Source organism: Phoca vitulina, unplaced genomic scaffold (genome assembly GCF_004348235.1).
Source record: "Phoca vitulina isolate PV1807 unplaced genomic scaffold, GSC_HSeal_1.0 scaffold3, whole genome shotgun sequence".
Lineage (NCBI taxonomy): Eukaryota > Metazoa > Chordata > Mammalia > Carnivora > Phocidae > Phoca > Phoca vitulina.
The window spans coordinates 89320817-89343698 of NW_022589706.1; the positions used below are offsets into that span (position 1 = coordinate 89320817).

General features: G+C 36.0%; 1 protein-coding gene across 1 annotated transcript in view; it reads right to left on the reverse strand.

Annotated features, from left to right (window-relative positions):
* The window catches only part of LOC116628581 (bifunctional heparan sulfate N-deacetylase/N-sulfotransferase 4), a 262209-nt gene that overhangs the window by 96756 nt on the left and 142571 nt on the right, over positions 1–22882 (reverse strand). The window contains exons 4-5 of the mRNA XM_032398986.1: positions 11390–11575; positions 9437–9565 (exon numbers count right to left, since the gene is read on the reverse strand). Coding sequence (XP_032254877.1) covers positions 9437–9565; positions 11390–11575 — 315 coding nt within the window. The remainder of the gene's footprint in view (positions 1–9436; positions 9566–11389; positions 11576–22882) is intronic.

Sequence of the window (22882 nt, forward strand, 5' to 3'; positions counted from 1 at the left end):
TCTCCTTTCCTTGTCACCTCTCCCCTGCCTCTACTTTCCTTTCTACTCCCTCGTTCTCCCTTCCTTTCCCTTTGCTTTTGACGCTGCTCTAACAACTGGTGTGAAACAGCACATGGTAGACAGATGCAGCTGTGATGCTATCACCCATTTATGGGTTTATTCAACAAATACTTATTAAACCAACACTTCATGCCTGGGGGTGCACATAGCACAGGTGAGAAAGAGAATACTCAGGAAACATAAAGATACCACTGCACTCAGTGTTGTGTATGTGGCTCCGTGTGTATACGTAGCAGCCGAGTCACGTCCTAAACCTGTGAGAGCCCAGGCGAGGAAGAGACAGTAGAGATGAAATCTGAGGCATAAAGAGTGAGGTGGAGGCACGAAGTACTGTCGGCATAAGGGGGAGTGTATACTAATGTCCTCTATCTAGGACAGACCCTGAAATGTCAGCTAAAATTACAAATAACAGTTAATATTTGATTCTGTCGCTCCCTTGCTCAAATTCCTTCCCTTCCTACAACAGAATAATGATATTCAAACTGTTAACATGTCATACAAAACTTTTATGATCTTACTCTTACCTACTCTTAGAATTTTATCTTCATCTTGCACTCCTGCAAAACCCAAACATGTACAGTTCCCAAACTTGCGATGCCTATTTTACCCTCTCTAACTTTCTGTATCTCTTCTCTCTGACTGGAAAACCTCCTACTGCATACTCCCACTCCAAAGCCCCACCGTGCCACCTCATTTGCCTGATGAATCTCTACTAAATATCAACTCCTCTGGACAGCATTCCTGTGCATTCCTTGACTGAGTTATGCGCATGTATGAATATCCACACATTAGAACTAACTGATAGGGTCATCAGGATGATCTCCTTAAAAAATCGAATAAAAAAAGAAATAATTGAGATAAAAATAGCGGTGGGGGTTTGCCCTCTAAGCAACTGTAACAATTCATTATAAATTAAGCACCAGATTTCCAATTATATTTATCAATAATTCTTACATTTAAGAGTAAGTCAATCTCAAATAAAAATTTAACAAATAAATGTCAGCTCAAGCTAACTTTAGTGATAGAATCTTTTTGGCCATCTGCTGATAAGACTAAGGATAGAAATTATAAGACTTTTTCTTTTCAATTCCTCGATGGATACCAGTTAATTAAGTATTTACATAAATACTCATTATATCAGCATGTAACCACTAATGGAAAATTGAGACTAAATGATTTGGTCTCCAGTTATTAAAAAAAATATGAAAATACCAACATGTTTTAGGAAAGAGCTCATATTTTTATCTTCACATTAGTCTGACTCCTCAGAATAGCCAGGGGAAAATGAAGTAGGAATGAACAAAGTGAAATAAAGTGATACAAATGGTCTTTCTACTTCACTGTACTTCAAAATTAGGAAAAAAATATGAAGAAAAAGAAACAAGGTATATTGAAATAGTTAGGTGTTACATAATTTGTGAAAGAGATGATAAAATCAAGAATGAGGTGAAAACTCACAAACCGAAAAAAGCACACATTGTGAAGTCCTACAAAACCCACTTACCTTCCTACTATCCCACCAACCCACTAAGCCATATAAACAGTGAGGCAGAGAGGTTTTATTTATTTTTTTCTTATTACCACAAATGGACTGATTTCACCTCCAAACTATACCTGAATGTCAAGAACATCATGCACCTAATACTTCCATATTACAAGTTTCAAAATAAAGAAAAGGGAAAAAAAGGTTTATCTATTGACTAACATCCACATAAATAGGAGGTTGCATTTTTTGCTGTTGAAAATTTATTTATGCTAAAGAGCTATTCCACCACCTTTCATAACATGCATTGGGAAAACTAAATGATCCAGTTACGCTAGATGAAATAGACTTCCCCAATAAAATATTGCTCTTTCATTTATTTTTCTAGGGAAACAAAATTGAAAAAAACCAAAGCAATTTTATGGATTTGTTCATGGTCTAGAAATATATATATGAATGTAAATTATATTCCATCAGGATCTGTAGCAACCATTGCATTAGAAAGAAGCATGTCTACACAATAATAGCAATCTTCCTCTTATTTGATGAAGAGAGAGTTCAGGTTTAGAAGACAAAAATGTTCTGTTCTAATTTCTGTGTAAATCCTACTATGGAAAATTAAACAAAAACTTCAGTACCCCCCAAATTAGAAAAGAGCAAAATTTCTTCACATTCTCTAGATCCTTGTACTAACTCTGATCCTGATTTTTGGTGTGAATAGAAAGAATAATATCATACATAGTGAGGCCAAGGATCTTAGGTGACTCAAGATTTTACAAAGTCCCTGCTGTGAGTGTGAATCACTTCAGAAGTGGTGATTTATGTCCTTTTGTAAAGGTTAGTCCTGCAAATCTTTAAGGAAAAAAAAAAAAAACAGATAAAGGAAAAAAAGAGGTGACTGTAGATCTTTCAGTGAGTGGAAATAGAATTTTCCACAATCTATATACTCTACAGGGGTCCATTCTTTTCACAGTTGGTGGCTCTTCTTCCAGGCTCTATGCCCCACAGCTCCCGGTAACACTAATTGCTTCAAAATCCCTGCCCAGATAAGAAGCAGATTTCACTATAGTAGAGCAAAGTTAGAAGTCAATTTATTTGTTTATTTATTTTAAATAAGCAGTGCTGGAACACATGTAAAAATCTCCTGTGACCCCGAGTTAGAATTATTAATATATTATTTTGTAGAGAAGTATATTTTGACAGAATATGTAATTGTTTGTTCTACATGAAATATTATTTGATTGTTACAATTTTCTATAAAGCGCAGCATTTATAAGAAATCAAAATCAGGATCATCAAAGAATACTTGGATGTCTTGATATCAGTAATCAATAATTCTTTATAATCTGCTCTAAAATAGACTTGGGATGTTTCTTGCATTTTCTATTGTGCTGCACATAAAATATGCTCCTGGGAATTATCTTACATATCTGATTCTGTATTAGTTCAGCACTAAAAGAACTTAAAGTTTGGTTCAGGCTATTCATGTTGATGTTTTCTTATGCCTTACCTACTTTGTCTTAAGAGCCAGCACTAATCCAAAAATGTACTGCACCTGCTATTAGATTCCACAAACTTGGAGATTGATATACACGAAAAAGGAAAGCTCATTAAGCAGTCTCGGAGTATGAACGTTCAGCAGACAGCACATGGAGAAGTATATCACTGCAGTTCCATTATACTCTACTGTCAATTTCAAGTACACTGCTCTTTCGGGCACATATTTTTTCTTCACCTGGATTTGCAATTGGCCAAAATAGAGGCAAGGGTTAGTGAGTCTAGACACTGCTTTGAACTTCGGAAAACATAGATTTCCTGACCCCAGTACTCCCATTTTAAAACATTCTAGAATCTGAACATTTTTAAAGCTTATCTGCTAAGAAACTTAGAAAATTCTATTTTCATATTGTTCTTTGTGTAGCACAAAGTTAAAATGAGTCAAAAAAAATTCAGTCCGGTAGAACATATCATTTCAAGCTTTTATAGTTACTGGTGACACCATCTGATAAGACTCCAGACTTCCTTTATTATTGTCAGTTGCTGCATATTTTATAGGGTAGTGTCTCGACTTGAATGATGGTGGGTTACCTGGTATAAGCTGTTTCACCTCATACATGATTAAATTATATTTCTTCCTGTCTGAACAAAGATTATATTGAAAATACAGGAAGGATTCGGCACCAGGGAAATACATGTTAGTATTTGACAAGTGTGGAGCAGTGCAGGAAAATATCAATATGTGGTGAGGTCATGATAGAATCTAAGAAAAATAGGAGGAAGTTATCCGAATGCTAAGTGGACAGATGCCTATCTATTCTTTTGAAATGCCATTCAAATGGCCCTCATATCACTTAATTTCCAGTTGTTAGATTCATCTGGGCAAAACAAGTTGGTATTGAAGGAAATCAAGAAACCCTATTCTTTGCAGTTTGTTGAAGCAAAAGATCTAACACACAAGAGTAACAGGAGTTCATATGTGAGTCAAGATGTAAAATATATTCCGATTTGTATTTTCTGTCTTATGGTAGATTAGAAAATAGTGACATATTTAATTTAATTTAAGATTAGAAAATAGTGACATATTTAATTTAATTTACTTTTTTTAAAGTTTGTTTATTTTAGTAATCTCTACACACAACATGGGGCTCAAACTCATGACCCCAAGACCAAGAGTCCCACGCTCCTTCCGACTGAGTCAGCCAGGCATCCCAGAAAATAATGACATATTTTAAAATATTCATAGAAGCAGGATGCCAGCTAGAGTTACCAAAAAAAAAAAAAAAAAATCCAAAACCTTGAAAATACATAAAGAAAAAATATTAGAGACTTTTGAGTACAGAAATGATACAGGTCTATTCTAGAGGGAACAATACAAAATAATGTGAATCCCTAAGTCGGAAGCTAGACGATGAAACTGCCCTGGTCTTGATGTGGTTCACGCTCCCCCCACCCCTTTTGTGTTATGATATCATTTTCTAAAAAAAAATAAAGTATAGTTAACACACAATGTTACATTAGTTTCAGGTGTACCCGTAGTGATGAGACAAGCCTCTATGTCATGTTCAGCTCACCACAAGTACAGCTCCCACTGTCACTATACACTGCTATTCTAACACCACTGACTCTATTTCCTATCCGGTGCCTTTCATCCCCATGACTAATTAATTCCGTAACTGGAAGCCTGTGCCTCTCATTCTCTTTGTCCACTTTGTCCATCCCCCACCCTCCCTACCCACTGGCAACACCAGTTTGTTCTGTGTATTTATGGGTCCATTTCTGCAGAAAGGTTTGTGCCTTTTTGACTTCAGAGCAGAGTTGTGGAAGTTATAAACCAGGAAAAAAAATGTGTGGAACTTTTCAAGGTTATCTAATCCAGTTCCCTTCCTTTAGGCAGATGAACTCCCAAGGCAATAAGAAAGAACTTTATAGTTGTTGATTCTATTTTAAAGTACTCTAGAGAGGGAGATTCCAGAACATTCCCTCATATACTTTTTCCAGCTTTTATTAACCTCATAGGATGTTTACATACAAATGAATCCAGACACTACCAATCTATTCAAAATAGTTCTGCAAAATCCAGCAGTAATATTTCTTTCAGTATACTGATGACGTAAAATTTTTTTCTTCTCAATACATTTCCTTTAATACATCCGCCACTGAAATACTTTCCGTTTTATCTCTTCTCGTATTTGTATACATGTTGATAAGTTACTCTTTCTTCTTTTCCTCTGACCTTACAATCACAGAGTATAACCAATTTATAATGCTGGTTTGTAATATTTAACATTAAACCTACTTTATATGTTTTAATGTTTTACAATGAAAGAGATATACCCCATGTCTAGTTGAGTAAGAATAGAATCACAGATTTGTAAGCATCAAATGAGATGTTAATGTAATAGATTCCATATTCTTATAACATTTCTGTTTGGGAAACTTCAAGACAAGGAATTTAATATGTCATAATGCAGCCCATACAACTTTCTGGCAGATTTAATCTACTGTTATACAGTATTTATCCTTATATAATGCTGAAATTGTACCACTATTTTCTTTGAAAATAATTTTGGGGGTTTGCATTATTTCCTGTTAATTTTCATCTTGCTAGATTTTGTCTATCATTCTAATGTGCTAAGAAAAACTGGATATTAATATTATTCTGGAGTATTTACTATCACGGCTAGCTTTGTGTCATGCTGTCTATATCCTTATTCATCCATTCATCAACATAGAAAATACCCAATGCTACAAACGGAAATCTATACACTATTTAACAAACCCATAGAGAAAATGACCATACAAGAAAGATGTCGTATCTATGATTACTATAGTATTTCTGTGATGTGAAAATATAGTTCATCAATGAAAAACAAATTAAAGCTAGATTGGCCTTTAATCTTTAGAGTTTATGCTAACACTAGTGATCACTTATCCTACTTAAAAGTCCTCACAAAAATCACTTTTCCACATTGCAAGTCGTTTGGAACAGTAGGTAGAGGAAGTGGTCATCTGCAGGTGATTTCATGGATGTTGAATGTTTCCTAATAAATACTTATTTTCACAAGGGACTTTGATATCTAAAATAATGTAATCATAGACCTCTCCTTTGGGAACTGGCTCTGTTAGAATATAAATATTCTTAGAATTAGCATATTAATTAACTCATATCAATAGCATACCTTCTCATCAATGAACTTTCAGATGTTTTCTTGAGCATGATTTTGGTGAAAGAGTAAAAGAGATACTTTTTACTCTGACAAAGAATTAAGTGTAGGTTGGAGAAAAAGAATAGATCAAAGGGGAGGGCTGGGGGTCAGTATGAATTTTCTCTTTTTGTTTTCTTCTGTCCTCACTCCATTCCCATAAGCCCATTCCTAGCCAGACTTGCTGGAACCATCTAACCTGAAACTGTAATTAAGCATCTTATTTCTTTTCTCCATATCAGTGTATTGACCATAGCCCACCACCTAAGGTGCCTCTCTATTCATAATGGCACAAATGCACAAAAAACTTCAAAGCTTACATTCCAAGCTTCTTCATTCATCACTTCTTCCCCTCTTTCAGTATGGCCCATTTCATTTCATTCACATTAAGTCTCTCATCTGGTGTGGTAGTTAATTTATGTGTCAGCTTGACTGGGCCCCAGACTGACTAGATATTTGCTCAAATATTATTTTGGGTGTGTCTGTGAGGGTGTTTTGGATGATAAACAATTGAATTGGTCTACTGAGTAAAGCAGATTGCTCTCCCTAATGTGGGTGGACCTCATCCAATCAGTTGAAGGCCTGAATAGAACAAAAAGGCTCACCATCCTTGGGTAACAGGGAACTCCTGATTGATGGTCTTTGAGCTAGAATACTGATTGTTTGTTTGTTTTCTTGCCCTCAGATTTGGATTGAAACATTGGCTCTTCCTGGGTCTTGACATTGGCACCTTTTAGACTGGAACTACACCATCAGCTCTCCTGATTCCCAGGCCTAAGGTAAGTCCTTAGGACTTGTACTAGAACGAGTCCATTGGTTCTTCTGGGTCTGCAGCTTGCCAACCGCAGATCTTGAGACCTGTCAACCTACATAATCACATGAGCAAATTCTTTATAATAAATCTCTCTATCTCCCGCCCATCCCTCACCCTCCTGGTTCTGTTTCTCTGGAGAATGCTGACTAATACATCTTGTACTTCTGCCTACACAGGTCTGGAATTAATCCCCATTTTAACGGATACCACCACCAGATGCTGCCTGTCTCCCTAGAGAGCCGACGAGTAGCATCTCCCTAGATTGCTTATGAGTGTACACTATCCATGTTTTAAGCAACATTGTTCCTTAATTTCACATCTTTGTGGGCCACTATTTGCCAGGTACAGGCTTCATATTACCATACTTCATGATGTCCTATCCACACTATTAACCATCTCTAGCTGTGTCTATCCAGGTCTCTCTTCTTTATTCATGTATCATATTTTGAGTTCACCATCAATTCACAATGATAAAGCAAGCACAGTTGTGAATGGATACAAGAAGCCTCCTGAAACATCCCTCTTCCACTGTTCCATTCCTCCTGTAATTAAAATCGATCTGTATGACATTGATAATGTTTTTAAGCAAGGTTTACAGTAGTTAGTGTTGTTTTGTGAGTTCACAAGTTTGGTAGAAATACTAGATGCCAATGTCATCTTATGATGATTTTATTTAAAGAACCAACTATGAGTCCCTGAACGACCCTTTATGAGGGGTATGGTACTGAATTCAAAATTAAAAAAAAAAAAGTTTTAACTCCATCTCTTTAATGACAAGTAGACAGGTATTCAGATAATTTATAGCAACAGCAATCAGATCTGGGGGAAAGAGTTTTAGGGGAGGCAATCATCAGTGTTCTGATGCTTATCCACTTCCCCTTAGGAAATGGTAGAGCAGATTTGGGGTCAAGAGTGTAGCTGTGGAATGAAAAAGGTATGAAAAAATGACCCTTGCCTTTGTGGAGATCAAAATCTCAACTAGTGAGGAAAGGGGTAAACAGAAAGATTTTCCACATTTGCTTTCATTAACATTTACATGCACACCTCAATTTCCAAAAAAATACTTACAGAATATCCTGATATCTTTTAAGTGTCAATGAGTTTGAATTATACACAAAACATTGGAATATCTCAGATTTATGTCCATAAGGGATACCTTTGAGGCATGCTGAAGATTATTTAGCTCAACTAGCTTGTTTTACAGAAGAGCAAGCAAGCTCTGAGAAATGGTTTCTTGTAAAAGATCATAGAGCGTTCAAGCTCTTCACTAGAATAGTGCCACGCCAACACAACATACCTTGTTTAAATTTTGTTTTGTTTTCAATAACTATGCCATTTGAGGGAAAGGTTTTTTGATTATTCATATTTATTCATACTTAAAGCATTTTAACCCCCACTCCCCTACACCTTTAATCCATTTTGCAAGTTTTCATTTTTTACACAATGTAGGTTTTTATTTGACTTCTTCAGGAATTTAAAATACCATAGACAAATTATCTAAATAATTCCTTTTAAACACACCTTCACCACAGACAACTGAGCTGTCATTTTGTTTAATGCATGAATCTTTTTCTCTGAGTTTGAAAATTTGTTACATTAAACAAAGTGGGCATAGCATACTAGCCGCTACTTCATATTTTGGGGGCACACTAAGATGTAAAAGAGGAGATGCTTTTGTAGAACCTCAGAAATGGAACATTTATGGGAGAAAAATCAGAAAGCTGAAATAATTTCAACATTATCTAATTATACCATATCCCTACCTTGATATACTTTTACACACATAAAAGGAAATAAAACTGTAAAACTTTGAAAGATAAAGGGACACAATTAAAGAAAAAAGGGTCAAATTTTCCATTTTCATTCCAAATAAAATTAGTGGAGATTTTTAAAATAGGCCTCAGAGGGCCCTGGTATACAAAGATAATACCTAGTTACATATTTTCAATGTGATTTTACATTGTGATTATTTTTAGAGACTGAATTGTATGCCTACTGAGATCTTGAGCCAGAAGCAAACCCAACTTATGGACAAAATATGCATTCACTGATGACATTGTGAATGTTAATTTTGGGCTAGAGAGCTGCATATTATGTCTTTACTACAATTCAAGAATAGAAGTCAGCACTGAGATGTTATATTACATTTAGTTGTTAAATTCAACATATGCTTCTTAACAAATCTGTGTTTTTCTTGATTGAAGATCATAAAAATTAAAAATCAAATTGGAATAACTTGGAGATGTAGTCTAATTTCCTTCTAGTAGGGCTAGTTCTTACCAACTATTCTTGTGAAAGGATCGGCAATAGAAACAAAACGAAACATGTATTTGAACATTCTCATGTTATTATAAAAAGCATAAATAGAATACATACCGGGTTTAGAAGGATCGTGAGGAAAAGTTCACCTCCTCTGATACTTTTATCCAATTCTTGGGGTCCTCCTGGATATTCTTTGTAGAAAATAGTGTGGGTGAACAATCCGCAGGTCTGTCGAGGGAGGACCTGAGGAAAAGGGGGGAAAGCAGCATATGCATTACTTAATTAAGAGCTCCCCCACTGTCTCATGACCTCAGAGTCTGCAAATTATCATTTCCTATTGGAGTTTCTCCTTGGCTGCTAACGTCAAATCTTACTGAAATCAAGACCCGGTGTTGGTGTAAGTACGTAAATACTAAGGAGTTGCCAAATCAAAGCTATAGGACATATAGGCTAAAGCATTTTCACGAAGTGCTATAAATCTCACCCACCAGCTGAGTTATGTTAAAGGACTGCCAAAAAATAAAAGTCTTCTTAGGATTAATTTAATTTAAATGTAGAGATTCTCCAAAGTCACATTTTTCATGGTATTGGGCCATTACTCTGCTTGCTTCTGAAATACAATCTTACATGGTACTCAGTTTCTAAGATTCAAAACAGTCCATTTTCGTCACTTCTTCCACTTTTATAAATTTTGTTTTTACTACACTCTGATTTTAAATTTTAGTCACAGTAGTAGTCAAACCATCTAATGACTGCTTCTGGTACATTCTGTGGTTAATTCTGTTATAAATTTGAATGTTCAACAGAGAAAGCAAATAAGTAATTTTATTCCAAAAGTTGATTTTGAATAATAAACTGTTTATAATCTAATGGAAAAATGCATCCAATTGAACAGAGTAACTATAATTTTATCTATTCTTTGCTTTATGTCTATAATAGTTTGTATTAAATTCAAACTAAGTGGATGCATGTAATATTGGTTAAAATGACTGTTTTATTTTATAATAGTCAAATGTTCATGTAACTCAATAAAGGGAAATGGTATTTTCACTCTAATTCAAAATTATATAAGAGCAATTCTTTCCATACCTCCTGGATTTTTACGAATGTCAATACCATTATTTGCATAATGAATAGCTCCATTTAAATCTGAGGCTTTTTAAGGTCTTCTAGTACTGGCTGTGGCTAGGCATGTGTGTTAGTGCCTTTTCTTTGGTTTTAGATAGTAATTAGATAGATGATGATCTAATAGCAATCTGAACAATGGATTGGGAAGATGTAAATATTTAAAGTAGGAGAACAGTTTGTAGACCCTCGCTATGATCTAGGCAACTGATAATGAGAACATAACCTAAGGCACTGGAATTAGAGATGGACATTTTAAGATGGGCTATTTTATTTCAAAGTGAAGAATACCATATTTTTTTCATTCCAATGAGTACTTATAAATTACCAGGTAAAACTCATTTGATTCTGTTCTCATTTATAGCAACTGATACACCACTGTTGCATCAGATTATTATTATTTTTTTCAGTCAATATATCTGAAAAGAGATATATCTACCTCCATTTTTAGAGAATGCAAGAAAAAGATAGAAGAATAAGAAAAAAATATCCTAAGATACTCTAAGTGTCTGAAAACCAAAATAAACTGAGTAGATAAGTTTAGTTTTCAGATGCTATTTGTTTGATTCTGTCTGTTGATAGTGAGTGATTTGGGAGCTATTTTCTTGATCTATGGACTGACATTTTGCCTGGAAAACTCCAAAAGACAAGGAGAAACTCCCAGAAGTATAAGGTCTCCAGACGAAACTTCAATTGAGAAACTGCATGGATGATTTATTTGAAATTCATTTTCAGGATTTTGATCTTGTCTTAGATTTGGCAAACCACCCACAGCTTATGAAGCAAGCCACTAGCCAAACAATGTGTTAATGTGTGACCAGTTACCACCATGGTATGATAGGAACTTATGATATTCTGTTAGAGAGCTCTGACGTTATGTCTTGTATTTATTCCACATATAGGTATTGAGAGTCTTCATTACACACAGCAGTATATGCTCACCATGATGTTATTGTGAATGAAGCCCTTTCGGTACCGTGCAGGTTTCAAATGTGGATATTCTTCAGTGCTGGTGACCTGAATACTCCAGACCTTCTTCCAAGCTTCATACAACTGCATATGGACTGGGTAGACCCCTGAGTGATGTGGTGCCACTGCGTAGCCCATGTTGGTGGGTATTCCATGTTCCTAAAAGAAAGCGAGAACATCACATGGAGTGTGGTCATTGAATCCAATTAAAATTGTTTCCGTAAACATTATTTAGTATATGTTGAATTCTATACTAAGTACAAGAAATCCAAAACCTAAGACAGAACTTTTGTCTTTCAACAGCTCATAATCTTACAGAACTCATGGTATCATAGACATAGTAAATACTTTGAAATGTGGTATGTGGGTGAGTTTAATTCTGAAATTTGAATACAGAAAGTTTTGGAAGAAGATAGGAATAGAACATGGACTTTCCCCAGATAGAAAAGCAGTGTCACTTGAGCAAGTGCCAAATATGAGAGATGGAAGAGCACGCTGTACGTGTGTGTGTGTGTGTGTGTGTGTGTGTGTGTGTGTGTAACACTGAAGATGACCAGAAAGGTAAGTATGAACTATAAAGTAATGAGCTTTTACTGTTAACTAAGGGATTTGGAATGAATTCCACTTAAATACTGTAGATAAGGAAGCTCTCTGAGCATGGAGAGACATGATCTGCTCTATGTTTTTGGAAGAAGGACCTAGTGACAACACGTTAAGATGAACTAAAAGCGGGGAGGAAATGAATTAAGTAAGGCTGTGCATTAGAAGTTACTGCAATGGTGCAGAGTAGAGGGAACACGGGTACCCAGACTAGACTGATTATTGGTGGTCCAATTAAAAGCCAGGGGACAAATGTCATATGACACCCAGTGATGTTTTGGTTACGGAGGGTAAAGGGAAAGCAAAATTAAGGTTCTTCCTTTGGTTTTGGTTCATAGCAATTCAATTTACTTATTATGAAACATACACTTTACTATGAGGTGCTTGTCTTGGATAAACAGTTGAGTCTAAAGGAAAACAAATTTAAAATAAGAAAATGGAAAAAAATGTTGAAGAATGATATTATATTGCAAGGTACATGATACAGATCTGCAGTTTTCTAATTTCTCCTTTTTTATATCTCTCCGTTTAAATGCTTATCTGCTTTATAAGACTCCTTCTAGGATTGAATCTCATCAGTGAGGTTATAAATGATAGTGTACAGTATTATATGAAAGTTGATTGAATCAATAAACAGAACACAAAAGTGTTGACAATTGCCATTTATATTTTCCATTATATGGTACACAGCATAGGAAAAGAATTCAGTCTGGCATAATAAGCAAATGGTGAATGGATCAAATATCTGCAGTGCCTAAGTCACATGCCACACTGAGCTCAGAAGATGGGCCCTAAATATTTTGTAAGGCTCCATCATTTTTCCTTTCATGGAATGACTCTCATCGTTTAGCCAAATTTACCTCTCTTTCACCAAGACGAGGTGTTTTCTAACATCTATTACAATAAATGACTCTGTAGAAAGACTGTATTATGAAATCAATGCTATAAAATGAGCTGGAGTCTTTTGCTAGGCACTGGGGAAAATTCATTTCTTGGTGTGTGCAGAAGAAAAATACTTTTCCCAGCTTATATTTTCAATACAAGGCAAGGTTGGGAAAGTTCCATAACGAAACTACTTGGAAGCTGCCAGCAGGGCAGGCAGCTATTGTTATTTTGACACATCACTGGGGGACACGTACTGGGAAAAGCCTTAGTTTTCTTAGCTTAGTTCCATATTGCCCAGTGAATCATCATCACAAAGTGTTCTGAGGAGCGGTATCATCAGGTAGCCAGTGTGGGTGCACTGGGTATGAGATACAGATGAACTTCCTCATGGGAGAAATATAGGGTTGAAGGTGTTCAAAGCCTTCTATGTGGTAAATAGAACTCATGTGACTGATGTTTAGAGAAGTACTCCTGATTTGCAAGAAAGGAAAAACAATCTGTTATACTCTCATTACTTTGTCATGATTCATATGGAGTTTTGTAATCATCTTGTTCCATGATTTGCAAAATAACAGTGTATGAATCCTAATAATCTATACTGATCACTGTCCTAGTCCTCATTTTCTATCCCTGTATAATATGTTATTCCAAATTTGGGACCTAGAACATTAAGGTAAGTGTGTAAATGTCCTAGAAACAAAGGGATGAAAAATGAAATCATGAACAAAATTGAAATATCAAACAACTGTATCTCCGCAGGAAAAAAAAAAAAAAAGACATTTCAATTTTGACAGGTAGTAAAATGAATTGTAGAACTTTCATGAAAAACCAGAAGGTAAAAAGCAATTGATTTAGTGAGTAGGAAGGAAGGGGCAGTAAAAGGATTTTATTATATTTATTGATTTCTGGGGGCTCAATGTTATACTGCTCATAAGGTCATCTTATCACACTGACAACCAGAGCTCAATCAAAACAGTAAATCACACTAGATAATTATGAGTTTATGCTTTTTCAATCTAAATGATAACACAAAATGAAAAGTAATTCCCCAGAAACTCTTTTTCTGTTATCAAAAAGCTTGCTGAACTAGAAACCTTCGTTCTTTACTGTCCAGAGCTTAAAACACCCTTCACAGAGTTTGGTCAACTAAAAAGTGAACTAAACATTATATCTATACAAGATCACAAAAATTACAAAATTTAAAAGACTTGCTAACGTGAATAAAGGAAGCATTTGAAACTATAAGAATAGACATAAAGTGACAGAATAAACTAACTCCAACATGGTATTTATTATTTATTAAAACAACGTCCCTTATAGGACCCAAGATTTCTATGATATTATGGTATGACACCACAAATATTTAGTTTAACTTGATTAAATCTTCCCAGTTACATTACGGTCTCAGTTGACTAGGAAATGAGATAATGTGGTAATTTACAGACTATATATAAATAAGGTTGCCATTTTTCAAGACCTAGAATAAAATAAAAGGCATTTAACACTAAACATCTAATAGTAACTGAAATGATCTCATTTTATTTTTGTTTAATCATTCTTATTGATCGTATCTGCTTGCAGTTGCTGAGTATCTAATATTCATGAAGTGTTTTCACATTTATGTCTAACGAGATCCTCATAATTACCCTGTGAGGTAGCCCGGATATTATTATCAAATGTGGGAACTGAGGCACAGGGAAGGCAAATGACTTGCTCACATTCCTAAATGTCAGAGCTAAAATTATAACCAAGTCTTTTAAATTCATAGGTTTTTCATTTGCTTTTCTACTAAGTTGTTGCTACTGTGATCTCCGCCCTACCCAACCGCAGTTAATGATTGGAAGCACTTTACAAAGAGAACTGACTTCAGTATGTATTTCTGAACTGGAACTCCTATCTACTTGGACTGGTTTTTACTTGGAGAGATTATAAAGTAAAATTCTACATTTCCCAAACTTCTCTGCAGCTATTGTTTTTTATGCAAACACAATTCAGCCAATTAGATGTACTCAGGACATATTTCAGAAGGCAGTAGGTGTGCAAATGCTAAAGCATGGCAGCTCCTGGCCCCTGTTGTTGACATGTGAGGTCGTGAAAACAGGAAGGTTTCCTGGAGCAGTATTTGGTGCCCCATTGCAAGGAGGCAGTGGAAACTTATTGCTTCTGCCCGAGCCCCAGTGGCAGCTTTTGAAGTGGTGTCCCCGCCGTCCTCCTAGGGAACCAGTTCTGTCTGGCTTTGTGAGTCCCCTGAGAAATACAGCCTAGAATCTGCTCCATCAACCCTTCTAAAGTTTTTGAAGGTGCTTAAATTGCTGAATAAAAACTACCCTGCTCTATTTTCAACTTTCTGAGGGACCTCCATACTGTTTTCCAGAGTGGTTGCACCAGCTTGCATTCCCACCAACAGTGTAGGAGGGTTCCCCTTTCTCCACATCCTCACCAACATTTGTTTTTTCCTGTCTTGTTAATTTTAATCATTCTGATTGGTGTGAGGTGGTATCTCATTGAGGTTTTGATTTGGATTTCCCTGATGCCGAGCGATACTGAACACTTTTTCATGTGTCTGTTGGCCATTTGGATACCTTCTTTGGAAAAATGTCTGTTCATGTCTTCTGCCCATTTCTTGATTGGATCATTTGTTCTTTGGATGTTGAGTTTGATAAGTTCTTTATAGATTTTGGTAACTAGCCCTTTATCTGTTACGTCATTTGCAAATATCTTCTCCCATTCTGTCGGTTGTCTTTTGGTTTTGTTGACTGTTTCCTTTGCTGTGCAAAAGCTTTTTATCTTGATGAAGTCCCAATAGTTCATTTTTGCCTTTGCTTCCCTTGCCTTTGGTGATGCTTCTAGGAAGAAGTTGCTGCAGTTGAGGTTGAAGAGGTTGCTGTCTGTGTTCTCCTCAAGGATTTTGATGGACTCCTGTCTCACACTGAGGTCTTTCAACCATTTGGAATCTATTTTTGTGTGTGGTGTAAGGGAATGGTCCAGTTTCATTCCTTTGCATATGGCTGTCCAATTTTCCCAACACCATTTGTTGAAGAGACTGTCTTTTTTCCATTGGACATTCTTTCCTGCTTTGTCGAAGATAAGTTGACCATAGAGTTGAGGTTCTATTTCTGGGCTCTCTATTCTGTTCCATTGATCTATGTGTCTGTTTTTGTGCCAGTACCATACTGTCTTGATGATGACAGCTTTGTAATGGAGTTGGAGGTCCAGAATTGTGATGCCGCCAGCTTTGCTTTTCTTTTTCAACATTCCTCTGGCTATTCGGGGTCTTTTCTGTTTCCATACAAATTTTAAGATTATTTGTTCCATTTCTTTGAAAAAAGTGGATGATATTTTGATAGGGATTGCATTAAATGTGTAGATTGCTCTACCATAAGCCCCAGCAATTGCACTACTGGGTATTTACCCCAAAGATACAAATGTACTGATCCAAAGGGGTACATGTACCCCGATGTTTATAGCAGCAATGTCCACAATAGCCAAACTATGGCCAAGATGCCCACCGACAGATGAATGGATAAAGAAGAGGTGGTATATATATATATATATATATATATATATATACACACACACACACACACACACACACACACACACACATACACAATGGAATATTATGCAGCCATCAAAAAGAGTGAAATCTTGCCATTTGCAATGATGTGGATGGAACTGGAGGGTATTATGCTGAGTGAAATAAGTCAATCAGAGAAAGACATGTATCATATGATCTCACTGTTATGAGGAATTCTTAATCTCAGGAAACAAACTGAGAGTTGCTGGAGTGGTGGGGGGTGGAAGGGATGGGGTGGCTGGGTGATAGACATTGGGGAGGGTATGTGCTATGGTGAGCGCTGTGAATTGTGTAAGACTGTTGAATCACAGACCTGTACCTCTGAAACAAATAATACATTATATGTTAAAGAAAAAAGAAGATAGTAGGAGGGAAAAATGAAGGGGGGGGAATTGGAGGGGGAGACGAACCATGAGAGACTATGGACTCTGAGAAACAAACTGAGGGTTCTAAGGGGAGGGGGTGGGGGAATGGATTAGCCTGGTGATGGGTATTAAAGAGGGCATGTTCTGCATGGAGCACTGGGTGTTATAAGCAAACAATGAATCATGGAACATTACATCAAAAACTAATGATGTAATGTATGGTGATTAACATAACATAATAAAAAAGAAAAAGAAGAAACTCCCCCTGCTTCAAATAACTCCAAGTGGCTTCTGCCTCTACCACAGAATCCTGACTGATACAGGTAGTTTTTGCCCCTTTGTAATAAGTATGAAAGGTTTAAAGGATTCATACAGATGTCAGTGGTTTGAATTCTAGGAAAACAGAGGAAGAGTTTGCTAAAGCACTGCTCAATATCTCTTCAAGAAAACTCATTGATATATGGCAAACACCTATTTGCCTAGCTGGATACTTTCATGTAATAATGTAATATGTATGACTGTTTAATTTTATGTACTGGTCAGCCAGGGGTAACGTACAGAGAAAATAAATATGAGACCAGTTTACTTAAATAATAAATACCACAGGTATTTAACATAGGCCAACATGTGGTGAAACCATATAATGTAGGTAACATAAAGAAGGGGGACAAATTCTATTGAAGGAACGTTGCTCCAGTGGATTAATCTGGATGACCACAAGTGCCTCTGTGCCAACATGCATTGCAATATTCCTTCAAAATGATAACCACATACTAACAAATAGTCAAAGGGATTTGTAGGTATCACATGCAAATGTAGAGAGGCCCATAGGTTGAACATGAGCAGCACTTTTGAGTTGCATTTTGTGGTCAGTCACTGTAGATACTTTTTAGAAGACCTGATACACCATAGGGAGCCAGAGATAAAAAGGAGAAAAATAGGCTCATGGCCATGTAGGAGATCCCCAGATCTCCCACAAACAGTTGGACAGAAACCTGAAGAGTAGATGGAGGTCTTGATACAGGAATGATGAAGAACCAGACCAATGGTATTTTTCCTATTATTATGTCCTTATGTTTGCATTTCAGGAGATATTGTTTGTAAAAACAGCCCACAATACATTTAGGATAGTTTTATATCCCCAGCACTTAGCAACATGCCTGGTACATTGTTGGTATTTAATAAATATTTTTAAAGGAAGTGATAAGTAAAAAAAGTTATTAAATAAATTAATCATAGATATTTAATGAATGGATATAAAAGGAAAATATGTAAAATAATGACTGCATATATGAATATACTTCATTTTCTTCAGTAACAATATAATGCATTAAACAATATCCTGTTGAACTTGAAGTATTGATTTGTACTCCCATATACACAACTTCTAGGGAACAGCACTAGTGCTAAAGAAAATAGATCTCATTATCTATTTTTCCTTTTAATAAGGACTTGGAATCACATTGTCAACTTTGAGGATGACCCTAGGATTATTGATTTTCCACTGTGTTTTGGGAACTGAAATTGTCTTCTGTTTTCATAAGTGATAAAAGCAATGACTGTGTGACCCTGGAAATTGGCTGGGTCAATCCTGACACTTTTTGGACTGAAGCCTAGTAAATGGTGACAAATCTCTGGAGAGCTCTGTGTTACAAATGGATTTTTCTTTTGAAAAAGAAATAGCGTAACAATGATGTTGCTTGTTTAGTGTGAACTTTCTGATCCTAAGTAGAGCCATTTTGAGCAATTGAGACTCATCCCTTTAATATTCTTGATCCTGCTGAAGGTCTGCTTTGTTGCCTAAATGGAACTAACAGAAAAACTTAAATCTTCATTCACACTGTATGAAATGTAGTTGATCAGGCATTTGCATTGTTAATTTTTGTGGTTAGAATTCTTACTTTATTGATAATCAAAATGTTCAATACACTTTGGTTCATTAATTTCCTTTATTCAATACATATTTATTATATACATGATGTATTATAAACCATTCTAGGTGCTGAAAATATATCAATCAACAAAACAGACAGAGATCTTTGCCATCAGGAAGCATATATTTTAATGGGATGAGACCAAGATTACACAAAATAAGTAGTTAAGTTGTACAATATATTAGAAGATGCTAAGAGCTACAGAGAGAAATAAAGCAGAGAAACGGGGAGGTTTGAAGGGGTATGGGTTGCAATATTAAATAGGTTATTCAGGAGGGCTTCCTAGAGCAGCTAATATTTTGAATCAAGATCTGAAGTTGTGAGGAATTAAGCCATACAGATAACTTGGGGAAGGAGGTGACAGTACATACATTGCTCTGAGTTAAAAGCTCCTCAGGTACTTTTTAGGACGAATAAGAATTCAATTGTTTTTTGGAGTGGAATTAGTAAAGGGGGAGAGTCATAAGAGGTGATGTCAAGAGTCAGGGTTGCTGCAAATAACCTTACAAGTTATTTACTGAACAACTCCAGGGGGCACTATTCACATTGATCATGTTTTCATGGAAGCTCTATAATGCAGCATCACTGCAGAGAAGGAATAGGTGTGGATCATTTAGGTCCTGGATGTATTGTGGAGCCACAGGATTGGATGATTGATTGACTAAAAAACATGAGAGAAATGCTCAACTAACAGGATAGGGTTTCCATCAAGTGAGACTGGGAAGTTAAAACAGGTTTTGGGGAGAAAGATAGGACATATGTTTGACATTAGACATCCAACTGGGTATGTCAGATAGGAAGTCAAATAAACAAGTTTAGGATTCAGAGGAGAGAGTTCAGCTGGAGATCTAAATTTGGTGAGTTATCAATACATAAATTTTATTTAGAGTCGTAAGACTCATTAAGATGATTAACAGAATGAATGCATAAATAGAGAAGAAGTCTAAGGATAGATCTTTGGGGCATTTAACATTACAAAGTCAGGGAGAAGAGAAGACATCCAGGAAATATACTGAGAAAGAGAGTATCAAGTGAGACTGGAGGAATACTAGGAACCCACAACAAAATGAGAGCCAACTGAAGAAGTGTTTGATAAAAGAGTCTGAATGTCAAGTGCTGTTAATAGATGAAGTTAAATGAGAAACTAAGAATTGCCCGTTGGTTTTACTATTGGACATGCACTGGTGAACTGGATAAGAGTTCAGACGGACAGGTGAAGGGAAAGCACATCAGAATGAATTTAAGAGAGAGTGGGAGGACCTGCAATGGAGACAGTGAGTATTAATAACTATTTCAAGAAGTTTTGCTAAAATGGAGAGTCTAGAAATGGTGCCGTAGCTGGAGGGAGCAGCAAACCTAAGCGCAAGATTACCTAAAGATGGGAGTAATAGCAGTATCTTTGTACAGAGAGGGAAATGATTTAGGAGAGAGGGGAGAATTGCTGGAATAATGCTCTTGAACAGTTGGAATGGGGTGGGATTGAGTGCAAAAGTGGAGAATTTGGCCTTTGTGTTTCTAGTTCTTTTATTCATCATTTTAAGGCAGAAGCCAAGATTGTGTGCTTCCCTCATGGGATGCCAGTCCACAATTTATATTTATGTTATTATTAACACAGCTTATGTTAATAAGTGGTAACAATATATTCCACGAGCTTTTACTAAATAGTAATGGCCACTGAGTAATTGTCTGTAAAGATTATTATAATTATATATTTTTTCTGTGACTACGTTAAATCATACCTATTATTATATTTTCATTTTGTTATCATCATGTTGAAGGGCTAGTTGTAGTAATGGGAGCATGTGGAAGTTCCCTTTTTTTTTTTTTTTTTAAAGATTTTACTTATTTGTTTTGAGAGAGAGAGAGAGACAGAACGCAAGTGAGAGAAAGAGTGCATGAGCAGGGGGGAGGCGCAGAGGAAGAAGGACAAGCGGACTTCCCAGTGAACAGGGAGCCTGATATGGGGCTTGATCCCAGAACACTGGGATCATGACCTGAGCCAAAGGCAGAGGCTTAACCGACTGAGCCATGCAGGCACCCCTGGAAGTTTCCTTTTAATTTATTGATTTTTTTTTTTTTTCAGTGAAATAAGATCATCAGCTGAGAATGAGGATGGGGGAGATGTGAAGCAGTTTGCAGAGACGATGCAACAGTGGCCTAGGAGAATAAGATGATGAACAAAGTGAGGACTTGCAGCGTAACTTCTGGGAAGTTTTGAGGGTCTACTTGAGGTCTGTGTTCATGACTTTAAAGTGAGAAAAATCAAATGTTGGCCCCAGCCAAACATTGTTTCAGGGGTACAGGCATAGATTAGGTGGAGATTTGGATCCAAACAAGGTTGAGGCTTTGCAGTATGATGAACCAAGAAGTGCAAAGGAGTTCAGAGTGTATTCAAGGGAATGCTTATGCTGATTGGCTCTTGAAATAAGCAGAATAAGGAGGAAAGCAAGAACTGAGAAGAGTGAAGGGTGGCAGAGATGTGGTATGAGAATATCTCATGAAACGCCAGACTGCATTTCAGTAACTTTTTCCCTTCATTGTTGCCTCTGCTACATGGAAAGATTTAGTTCTAGATTTAATTTAGTAACAAGAGAGACAGTACCAGATATTAAGTATTTAGAGCTTCTCACAATGCCCTTAACCTGAAAGAAATGATAACATTAAAGACTCTTACATGTGTTCAGAGTCAGATGGAAACAAGCATAGTACTATCCATCCCATTATGACACCATTTCTATAGTTACTGTAAGCAGACACATGCGAAAAGAAGGTACTCAAAATAATTTTGATTAATACAAATTACACTATCTTCACACTGTTTCATTTGTAATTTTATCTCAACTAAATAATATTCTCAATTTATCTTGCCATATCTTCTCTCCATTCTTAGTACCTCAAGAATTTATACACACTATACATTTGCTATTTTTAAAATTTTATTATTATTATTATTTAATTCTCTGATTGCCTATGTTCATGGAATAAAGCACTATTTTAGGTGGGATGGCTAGGGTGCGTGTGTGTGTGTGTGTGTGTGTGTGTGAAGTAGAAATGTCGAAGAGGGCAACTTGCCCTTTTTAAGGCTGGCTAGAATGCCCTTGATTTTCTGATTTTGAACACATTTCCAAACCTATTGGGTGCTTACACAATTATGTAGCTGATGGGTTGGAATCAGTAATTTAAACACATTACTTTGCAGATATAGATTTGCATAAACTATTACTTTCTCTGAGCAATGGAATACATTTCTAATATTATTTTTGAGTACAGCTGAGATTTCTCTTAGGAGTCATTTTTTCCCTGTAATGTCATCTTAATGCATTTACGGAAAAATGCGTTAAACATTTGGTATAGGCATGTGCCATCCCTTAGGTTGTCAATTCCCTCCCCTACCCCCAAAATACAGGGTCTTATTGCATTTTAAAATCCCTCTGTGACATCCTGTGCCTTCTGTAAGAGTTAAAATATTCATATCTGTGATTGTTTCCAATATTGGGGAACCTTTACTCCATTTAAAATAGGTTAAATTTCATTAGACAAAAAGTAAGTTATGTTAATAAATGGTACCTACATATTAATAAAAAATCCCTTATATTACTACCACTTAAGTAACTGCCTATACAGATGATTACATTATTATACTTTTCTGTAGATATGTTGACATGTTTCAGATTAAAATCATACCAAAATATTATATTTCCATTTTGTTATCATCATATTAAAGAGGTATCATATTTGGAAATCACAGCATTGATACAATTCTCATCTCAAAACAACCTGACTTCAAGCCCGCTAATTCTCCTGTATTATCAATCAGTTTTACCTCTCTTCACTGTCAACATGCTTGGAAACAATTTCTCATATTCCCATATTGTTCAAGTTACTGCAGATATGACGGTTGGGGACTGAAATGTCAACTATAAAGAGGTAATCATGGAATGATGAAAATGTTCAGCCACTATAGATAAAGTATGAAAGAAACTATCAAGCTGAAAGAATTTTTCAAGTTGAAAAAGGCAAAAGAGAAAAAAGAAAAGAAAAATACGTGGTAACAAGCACCTTTGATGGATTATCCAATTTGAAGAGAGTTTACTTGGTACAGTAG